The sequence below is a fragment of the Tubulanus polymorphus genome, chromosome 1 (assembly GCF_964204645.1).
Source record: "Tubulanus polymorphus chromosome 1, tnTubPoly1.2, whole genome shotgun sequence".
In the NCBI taxonomy this organism is placed as follows: Eukaryota; Metazoa; Nemertea; class Palaeonemertea; order Tubulaniformes; family Tubulanidae; genus Tubulanus; species Tubulanus polymorphus.
In genome coordinates this window covers 3,766,815-3,777,746 of record NC_134025.1, presented here as the reverse complement: position 1 = coordinate 3,777,746, position 10,932 = coordinate 3,766,815, and the positions used below count along the sequence as shown (strand labels likewise).

Below are 10,932 nucleotides of genomic sequence, written 5' to 3'. Positions count from 1 at the left end.
ACTTTTATTAGGTACAAATATAAAACGTCATGTTTATTTGAATTCTAAGCAATGAGTTTACATTAATAAAATCACAATACGTCGGTCATAAAATGCGTTCGACAATAAAAAGGATCCATTGATTTCTCGAGGGGGGTCAGGATACTGTGGGATTGTAGAAAAGATTTGTTTTACATATATGATGCATGGATTCATCAGTAGGATATATGTATATTGGACCATCATCTTAAGTACATGGACTACTTCGAAGGTCTACTTCTGCTGAACTGGGCCACCAGTCGGGAAGATGGTATCGTAACTCGGTGGTGGTGTGTCAATAACAGTATAAGCGGGAAGACTGGGTATTTCACCGGGGGTTGTATCATAGTTAGGCGGATTGTCACTTTGCGGAAACTGTGAAGGATAAGACGGCTGTTGAGGATATAAAACTGGTTGTTGTGTCGATGTGGTAAATGGTGCCACAGTTCCAATACTGGTAGTAGTAGTAGTAGTATGCACTGCTGTTGATGAGGATGTAAAGGATGGATTTATCTGAGCTGGGTAGCTGTTTGGCTGACTAGCATCAGGCACCGTCGCCTGAGTTGTGGCCATTTCTACAAATAGATAGAATATCAATAAGCAAAGTTTTTGAAAATATATCGCGGATTTTTGGGGTGTTAAAACGGGCGTACCTCGAACACGTTGTTGCATTAATCGCCGTGCTCTGTATCGACGAAGTATAACCATCATGACGAGGAAAAACAATAAAAACACTCCTCCTGATATCCATGTCCACGACGGAACGCTGAAATCAATTAATTCATTTGTTAGATTTCATAGTTATCGAGTTTGTCTTTCGTCCAGTAAAATGTTGTCAAATGAATTTTTATTCTTTCCTTAACTAAGAATTGATTTAATACTCACAAGGCTTTACTTGACCTACGACACGATGACGATTTGACACCCTTCACATTTTTGGAAATATGTATCATGTAAGTGAGGTCGCTGCAACAGTATTTTGATCTTTTTAAGGAATTCCAGCAGCAGAACGAAAGCGCGGAGTTGCATGTAATCGCGGACTTATAGTAACCAGCCGAATCACAGTACGAGTAACAATATCGCAGTGACAATCCTGAAATATCATCCAGCCATTAGCTTTTTTAAAACAATACAAAGGAATACAAAGTCCGTCGATAATTTACGACCTATTAAAGTTATATTATATATCAAATGGAAATTTAATTTAGCCGTACAGGTAAACGTTTATGCTTACATAATTAAATCGAAACATTACATGCTATGGACTTAATTAACAATATAAACTTACCCGCCGCTACGAAATCTGAAAGAAGGTAGACAAGTAACAAAACGAAAGCGTTGACACATCTTTCCCAAGTCACCATTTTCGCTTTTTCCTCGTCATTTATCTAATCGTTTTGTAGGTGGTCATATATGTCATAGCTTCGACATATGTATTTGAAATTCAGATTAACGCAAGCGTAGCAGCTGTACGTGGTGTTGTTATATACAAGCTGGTTATGTATGCGTGTATATACATATATAATTAATATTTCGAACTGCGGAATCCCCAACGCTATTGATTCCGTACTGTGAACAATTGAAAGTAGCCATGACTACGGATTAACGTCAAACATATAGTGCCATTGGTAATTAGTCGGTTTAATTAGCAACTACTAACGGTGCTTGTGTCATTGTCCTTAAAATGATCTCTGTATAATATTTCGACGCGGGCAACGAAAGTCAAGGATTCCATGACGGGTTCTGGGAAAATACACAGCAAATTCTAGAAAAAAAGATTAAAACTATTGTAACCGGAAAATTAGAAACTCCCTGCATCTATAAATCCCAGATTCTACTTAAAATCTGCTTTGACAATTAATTACACGGAACAAGTTCCGAAAGGATTCATGGAGTATTCCCTAGTTTGGATATTGGGTGCACGGCCGTGAAAAATCGATACTCTGACTTGAATATTCTCGGAGCTACCCCGATCTCGGGGATTCCGTTCTATCAAAATGACGTCAGCTACAATCCATTATTGACATTTTATCGACACAGAAATAATATTGCGGATAAGAAGCACCCGGGAGCTTCAAAATGGTTGGAAGTCGCACCAAAATCCACGGGTTTATACGATAAATGTTGTGAACGTACAAAATGTGAAAGATGGCTTTGCAGAGGAAGCCCCCGCTTCCCAATCCGCGCCGGGGACGCCGTTCTTCAGCGATGTTATTGGGGATTCCGGGGAAAGCTATGGATCATCTCGCATCCAAATCCCCTCTTCCTCTTTTCCGGACTAAAAGATCAAAGTCAGTTTCCGACGGATTAGACGATGTGGAAGGATTACAGAGTCTCGAATCAAAGCTTGGCATTAGACGGGAAAGATTTGATGTGGAAATGATTTTACCTGATGGAAAGAAAAGAAAGGTAGGATCTCTCTCTGTCTATACCTCAAATGTCTTCTGCGATTTTGATACTTTTTCACCCAACATATTTATATTCCATATTACCAACCAAAAGTAATTGATGGTCCTATTGGCACTGTAAATTAATCAGGCTTTTTGAACTGTATATTTTTAGATACACTTAGCCTAGTATCTACCACTGTCTTAGGCTACCTACCTGATTGCATTGACTTAATATCTAATTCAGAAAATCTTGGAGATAACTTAAAATGAGAAACTTATTGCTTGTACTCTTAATACGTATGTAATCAATAGGCCTATTTTGGCTTTTTTAATGTCTTGACATAAAACTTGAATTGTTTTTGAAATATGATTGATGGTTAGCCTATTTAGTAATCATTAAAACCCACTTCACTTCAGTGTCGCTGTTGGGATAACACTGATGTACATTCTGATATACATTATAGGTACCAGTAGAATATAATCTGAATTCCCTGATGCTAGTAAAAACATGAAAATAGTTGACGTGATAAAACCCACTGGAAGCCTTGTTAGTTCTGTGATTGAATTCTAATTTCCTGAATTCTGTTTTCCGCATATTTTTGGTCATGTGAAAAATCATTTTTCATTCATGGTTGTTACTGACTGTGTCGTGGGTTCCAGTGTGTAGGTAGCTATCGATTTTTTTCTGGTCACGTTTAATGAAAGATAGCTGTTTAATAACAGCTTGTAAAAGGTTGTGTTGAGTTCCCTTTTCTTGTTCCTTTCATTGAGCAATTTCCTTCATTTTACCGCTGACAGTGACTATTTCCGCATAATATGTCCTTACCGAAATGCCAGATTTATAAATACAAAAAATGTCCCGCGACGAGACAAAAGACCTTAAATTAAAACCTTTCCATTACTTGTTTGATTTATAGGTAAATCCTCTTGAGATGACATTCCATTCAAATATCTCATAATAGACTAGTTCGATACAATATTTGACGAGAAAAAGTGGTACCTGGTACATCAATGAAGGGTCAATTGAGTGAATGAATCGGAAATATTTTCGATTTATGGATCAGTTGTTTGAATCAAGCACCTTTCAGACACTAAGAAATGTTCATTTCGAGTTCTAAAATATGATATGTACAATTTTTAACAAGTTTCTTCTTTACTAACTCTCATTGAGCTGGATAATAATTTTGTTGCTGAAAGCAGCTTGCTTTTAAATCTACTTTTTAAAGAATATCCAATTCGAAATAATCTAATCTGAAAAATGAAATTTTCCCCTTATTATGCAACATGTAATCGATTGTATTTGTAGGTGACTGGTTATTCAGGTATGACCATTAAGGATCTGGTCCAGGATATAATAGTAGAATATGGCTTAACGCTGTATAATGTGAGGTGTATGTCTCAGAATCAAATACTCAACGTCGATGCTGATGCTACGTTGATTATTGGAGAAAAACTAGTTATCGATGATCTCACTGAGGATAACTGGGATCCAGGAATTAACGTTGGTACGTTTGATATTTTCTAGTACTGTAGCATCAGGGGGGTTTAGGGGGTTTCAACGAACAGTAAAAAATTTGAAAAAAGTCTGTCTCATTAAAAATGAATTTGTAACAGTGTGTAATGCGTGTATTTTCAGAAGACGATCCTCGATTAAAAGTCATAGTTTTATTTCATAAATCTGAACGAAGTTACGTCGAACACATCAGAAACATATCGGATGTTTACGCCGAGCCTTTCAGGTAATTAAATACGTGAAGCATTTTATCAGAGATCACTGACGCTCGATCTATCAGGCCTGTTATCGATTTACTGAATTGAAATTTTTCAATGTCGAATGAAACGAGGTTAGCAGGTGAACATTTTACGATATTTCGAGTAATCCAGTAATCCAGTAGCCTACTCGTAATTTATTCCAACATGTTGCCCGCACATAATGGTTTCTGTGTACTTAGCAAAATTTTACTCTCTATGTTTTAATCAACGATTAACCTTGTACCATGTGCCGGTTGACAGACTATTTCATTGAATTAAACATACGCTAACTAGCACTGCTGTGGATGATCGCTTTGGCTTGTTAAACTATCATGCTACGTGTTTTGTTTCAATGCCACTATTTCGATGATTTCGTGTCAATTAAACTCCGCAGTATGGATTTTTGTAGTAAATGGGGGACTGGCGTAGATTTTCAAAAATGTATAATAATGCTTGATAGAATGGTTTATCTGGTGCACATTACTCTTGTGAACCATTAGACAATTATAGGAGAATAAACATATGTTAGAAAATACGTGAGCTCACCTGGCTTCTAGTACTTCTCCCTGCCGTGTCAAGTGACGATTTTTTGTTGACAAAAAGAGCTCGTAATCTTGAAATGAATGGTGATTTCTTGGTAACTTTAGAATGAGTACTTAATGTTTAATCAAAAGACAAATTGGTTTGATGATATTGAATTGCATTTAGGTAAAATAAATGGAAATGTATTTCGACATTTGAAAATAGAAATCTAAGCTCTCATTAAAAATGAGTTTTCATTCATGAAATATAAAACGATCTACTTTTTTCGAACTATATGTAGCTCAAGGATTTACGATCCAACTTGATTTATGTAAAAAGCCCGATATGACATTATATCATTAGATGAAAAAGTGTGTTGAATATTCTTTGAAAAAATGAAGTACAGTGACATTATACCCCAGTTCACGTATTTGTGTCTAGAAAAAAAACCGTGACTATCAATTGTCTAGTACCACTTCTGCAAGTAATATATAACGTACTCTTTTGACACGGAAAAGATACCCCTGTACAGAGTTAAACTACCAGACACCTAATATAATGATCGATCTGAAATTCATCTTATGTATATTTTTTCCTCTCTTCTCTAGGGCTGCTTTCTTGTATAAGCTAATTGTTGCTTCAACGCAGTCCTTCATTTAATACCATTACATTTTTCATGTATTTTCTGATTCATTAATTTTGTAAAAATTTTACTCGAAAATAAATCATATCATATCATATCAAAAAAGAAAATATTATCGATCGCTGAAATCTATCCGTAAGATTTTACGTATTTTTTGTATTCGAAAAGATTTTTGACTTTTTCGAAAAATTGATGAAATGAATAGAATGTTAAGATTTATCAAGCTAGCAGAAAAACCTCCTCGACCTCGACCAACAAAATATACTGGCCTGGATCAATCCTTATTCACTTAACTTCAATCATAACTGCTTGAATGTAATAAGTGTGTGATATCATATACGGTTTCATTTGTAGGAAATTTACGTCATTGAGTTGTGAAGATCATCGATTGTTGTTTGCCGGTTTAGGACCGATTCTGTCTCTGGCTACACTCATCTGTCTTAGGGTAAGGTCAACAACATCGCGGTGCTGCAATACTTGATTTAGTTCTCGACTACGTTAGAAATTTTAATGTCATCGAGAATGACATTATAACACTTAACAAAACAGTCAGCTATAAACCATAAACCTTCTGACTGAAGAAAATCGCATTTCAAAATAAAAGACCTCTATTATGCATATCTCTTGGTATTGTCATAGCTTGCCATTACCAGTTGTATTTTTATTTGCAATTTACCTATTTCATGGATTTGTGTATATGTCGACGTATGGAAACCATATGTGCTATTTCAATCAATATTATCCGACTAGACGTGACGATAAAAAAGTATTTCGGCTACCATTCTCATTACGTGGGAATCCTTATTTTTTGCGCAATCAATTTTCCCCGAGTATTTTGAACTTTTTGTATCTTAATGCTAGTCTATAAAGTTTTACAGAAAAAGAAATCCATATTTTCAGTACCTCAGAATTTTCGCTAACGAACCTCATTTTTGATTTGATTTCAGTTGGAAGATGCGATTGATAATTGGGATCCATATTTCATATTAGGTAATGTATTTTATCATTCGCGCTGGAATTCTATAGTCAATACTCGAAGAAAACAAACACTTTATTTTGTCTATATTTGATTTCCTAATGTAAATGTATGAAAGCGAGTGATATACAAATATTAGTTTTAAACATAAGTTCTGTTTGTTTCATTTAAAACGAGATATGTAATAATATTTACAAATCTCGTTATGTTTGGAATTTCATATTGGTCAATTTGTGCAAAATGTTTGCCAGTGGTTTAAATTTCAGATGGTCTCTATCATACCCTTAGGTGATAGCGGAAGTGATAATACCATTTTAAACCTTTAGCAATTGTTAGGATTCATATTGTATTAATTGGATTATACATGATATATTTTATTATGATAACGTCTACATTGAATAGTATTGAATATTATTCATGCACCTGTTTTTACGGCGCGTTATATTTTTTGCGTGGATACCAATATGCATGACTGGACTTGACTATTTTGTCGTTATCATAGACCATATTTTCAGGATCAGCTATTGTATATGTGGTTTCAAATGATAATTTATCAGATGATATATTTATTATGACTTCGTCGACCCCTGAACGTATTCGCAAAATCTAAAGCCCACAAGTCTTTTTCGATGATATGTAATGTATAATAACAAGTAGGAATGTTGATTATTGTGAATCAGCGCAAAATGATATTCATTGTATTGAGTTATATATACTATTTCAATCTTCCCTCAGTCAATCGTTGACAGGTTCCTTTTCGCTCGAATGAACACATTGTGTCCGAGAGTACGATTTATTCGTATTTTTTTCTGCTGCAGGTAATTTATTTTCAAAGCATTTTTGGAACCAGTACGATGACTATTACGCGTCGTATAGAGAAGTAAAAGAGTAAGTATTGGATAGTGGTGCCACCTTATGGCTTACGAACAAACTACGGTAAATCTCGAATCGAGAAATGAATATGAAGTATTTGATGATAAATGATATTTTTCGCTGATTCAGGTTATTACGAAAGAAACGTAACACGGACAAAGAATTTGTAGAGTTTTGTAAGATGAGGCGTGGTGCAGCCCGACATTCCCTTGAATCTCTACTCTTACTCCCGGTAAGTTTTCATTCTCCCGACGATCAATGCAGTGTTCTCCATGCGCTGGAATTTTTAAGAGGCTGCATATTCACATTGTGTGGCAGCTGAAGTAGCAAGGCTTTCAATCCCCCCAAAATACAGAAACTTAAGCTTAGTTTTTTGTGTAATCTTCTATTTCTGGTAGGCGCAGCAGATATTTTATAAGGGGTGGCTGATTTTCAGAGGGGTGGATGTAAAAAGGAAAGGGGCGGCCCTTTTAAAACCTGTTGTGGAGAAAAGTGCGGTGGTGGCAAGAAACACAGACATCATTCATTTTATAACGTTATGTTCATTCGAATGAAATCATTTTTCGTGATAAATAAAATAAAATGTTTTCATTTAAACATTAGCTCGGTGAATTATGAAGAAGCGTGTGTTGGTGAAAATATATTCCTATTTTGATGCGGTGAAAATACAATTTAAAATAATATTCACGCTTTGATAATTCGATGCATTATCTTATATGTACTTATACCATTTCTTCAGCGCATACTTATTTACAATGCGCAAATTCCATTCGTAACCCCTAGTGTCAAATTGCAACTACTGCGTAACTATTATGGGTGGTGCTGACAGATTAAAATCTGATCGGTCTTTATCGTATTTATTACGATTTCAACTGAACGCTTTGATCTTAATTCAATTGTATATTTATTCAAACATTGTTAGCTAGCGTTAACTGTGGGGGTAATCATTCACATAACGGTGTCAACTTTATTTGACAAGTATCACTCAGTGACCTCGCTACTTAAAGCATAATTCGGCAAAATGTTTGCAAACAAAAATCATTGATTCGTTTTTGAGGAATGGAACTTTTTCATCTAAAATATTTGCGATATTAATTGCGATCCATCTATAAGTATTACGTCAATGTAGGGGGTTGAAAGATTTGTTTGCGGTTTGTACAGTAGATGGCGCCTGAGTTACTGAACAGGAAACATTTTCATGGTAGTCGAGGATTACTTAATCAAAGTGCTTCATTGAAATACCAGTAGTTAAAGGCCTATAGATAACGCGTTAGAATTTGACAGTTATTCAAAGATCTTTAAACGACATTTGAGTGGTTGACCGCGAAATTTTCTAGGGTAATATAACTCGAATAGGTCTTATCTCTTCTAATCTTAAAATCGATTAAGTGTATATCTAATAATGATTGAAATTCGGAATTTGATTACAGAAATTTTCAGTGGTCGATATTTCGATCGTAAAAGCGTGCGTAAAGTGGCCTGATGAGATAATTTCTTACGACTTTGATCCGATGCCAAAACAGTTTAATACTATTTATTTACAATATGACGTTTGTTCAGTTCACTGAATCAAGAACTTTTTGTCGCGTTACTTAAGATTTCTAGCAAAGATTACTGACGTCATACGTCAACGATCTTCAAGACTGATTTGTCAATCATTAATGCGTTTGAATCTGTGGTAATTGTTTTTGTTTTGTTTAACAGTACATGGCTTTTTTTCTATATCAAGAATTATTAGTTGACGTCATTTCTCGATTGTGCGACTAGTGGCCAAATAACCGTTCAGGTATTACGAGAAATAGGTCAAAAGCTTATTGAGTTTTTACCGAGAAATTTTTCTAAAGAGGATAGTTTGAAGCTACGGGTGTGCTGTACTGCGTTTTACAAAGTCGTGTTGTCCGCCTATAGTCACTGAGCTGTCGTCGTAAATTTCGAAATGTGACTGAAATTAATTTAGACCGCGGCAAATCCAGTTCATTAAAAAAGTGCTGTTTTTCTTGTTCTTTTAAAGTGGCTTTATTGTGTTTAGAGTCTTTCAGCACCAAGTCAACTGTCGTAAATGTACCCGTATTCGCTATTCATACCAGGTCATTTTTCATGTTGACACTTTATTGAAGCTATATTTCATTTTGTCCATTTTTCGCGATTCACGAAACATCGATCCGACAAAGGAATGAAATTATTAATTGTAGAATTAAAGATGTCTTTTTAGTATTCCAATTTAATCTTAACATTGCCATATATCAAGAGTTAAGGTCAAATACAATGTATGTAGGTTATAGCTGAATTAAGTATGTATTCAGTGCAAAGTGTTGTGTGTATCTTTCAATAAAATCCCCACATTTGAATAAACATTTATAGTTGATTTGATATCTTTACCTTGAAATAATGGGTTATACGTGATTCCTATTTTCAACCTACTATATTGAATTGATCTTTGTAATCGATAGCAATTGATACTATTTGAAGATCTTTAACATGTTGTTCTTGTTAAAGACTTCGTTTGATTCTATTTTCTGAGAGCATGATTTTCATGAGAAAATTTAGAGTCGATATGAGTGAATCCGGGAGCTGATCGAGGAAAATTGGAATGCTGAAAAGAAGGCATTTCTCAGATGAAGTGGCCACTAGCGAGGTCCCACCCTCAGCGTCAAGATATTTTTGAAAGATATTTCGAAAAAATACGTCCTAAAAGACGCAAGAAGATGAGTGTCAAATTTTCAGGTTTTGATGATCTCTATTTTGACAAAAAGAGCAACCTCATTGGGAAGGCATGGGTTCACACCCCTGAGACCATGTCCTAAATTCGTCCCTGTCAATCAAAACTTTCAAAGTAAGCGCAGATAATTAAGCTTAATTTCACGCTGTGGCTACGATCGAGTTTTACAAAAAACAGTGAACATTTTCAAGGAATCGAAACTTAAAATACTTCAACGCTATGAAAGACTCGACGCGATAATCTATTCATTTAGATAAAAACTGGATTTTTACGTTATTAGAAATCTATAAACGAACGCAGCACTCCCGTATAAGAAAAACATTAACTTTCGTATTGGAAGATTTTGGATAGTTCTGTTTTAATGCTTATACGCGCGATGACAACGTAGTCTAAATATCGGGGAAGCTATAGAAAGAAAGTAAACTGGGTTGGATATTTGTATGGTAATAACGACATTAAGGCGCTTTGTAGGCGAATTCGAAAGGCAGCGTCAGTGACAAAGAGGATTGTCTTAAAACTCTCAATCGTGTCAGTGTTATAAAGGGTGTTAACTGATCTGCGCGTGTAAATTCTATTTAAAAAGAAACCGCAGTATTTCAAGTGGTTCAATGTGGGACTGAATATCTTGAAATGTGTACATCAAACTCATAAAACGTGGATTTTAAAACAAGCGATCGCGTGTGTGCGGAAAATACGTTTCAATCGTGAGCGTTTTGTCAAGAAACTAAGTCATTCGTCAGTGTTTCACGCGGATTGAAATATTGGATATTGAAGTGATTTGTATGAAAAATAAGTGTCCGCTCTGATGGGAAAATGTACATCGCGATAGATATTCATAAATGGAATGCGTTTTGTGTGTATAATCTCAAAAATTTGTTAATGAGCGCTTCGAGCCATTTCAACGACCCTCGATGCCTTTTTTTTACCCGTTGGTGACATATCTGTACATCCGACCGAGTAGCTCGAGATAGCAGGGTTATGTTGAAAAGCCCCGAAGGTCATTGACGAGATTTCTGAAACTATTTCGCCGAGGAATTTT

The 10,932-nt window shown here is 35.3% G+C and overlaps 2 protein-coding genes across 2 annotated transcripts; one reads left to right on the top strand and one right to left on the bottom strand.

Annotated features, from left to right (window-relative positions):
* Positions 1-32: 32 nt before the first annotated feature.
* On the bottom strand, positions 33-1,839 carry LOC141915069 (uncharacterized). Its single transcript, XM_074806476.1, has 4 exons — positions 1,307-1,839; positions 904-1,111; positions 672-784; positions 33-593 (listed from the first exon to the last, which is right to left on the bottom strand). Exons 1-4 carry the CDS (start codon positions 1,380-1,382, stop codon positions 253-255), a joined length of 738 nt encoding a protein of 245 aa, XP_074662577.1. The 5' UTR covers positions 1,383-1,839; the 3' UTR covers positions 33-252.
* Positions 1,840-2,090: 251 nt separating this feature from the next.
* On the top strand, positions 2,091-7,792 carry LOC141915395 (uncharacterized). Its single transcript, XM_074806907.1, has 8 exons — positions 2,091-2,427; positions 3,715-3,913; positions 4,045-4,147; positions 5,680-5,770; positions 6,273-6,315; positions 7,120-7,189; positions 7,304-7,406; positions 7,778-7,792. Exons 1-8 carry the CDS (start codon positions 2,167-2,169, stop codon positions 7,790-7,792), a joined length of 885 nt encoding a protein of 294 aa, XP_074663008.1. The 5' UTR covers positions 2,091-2,166.
* Positions 7,793-10,932: the final 3,140 nt, after the last annotated feature.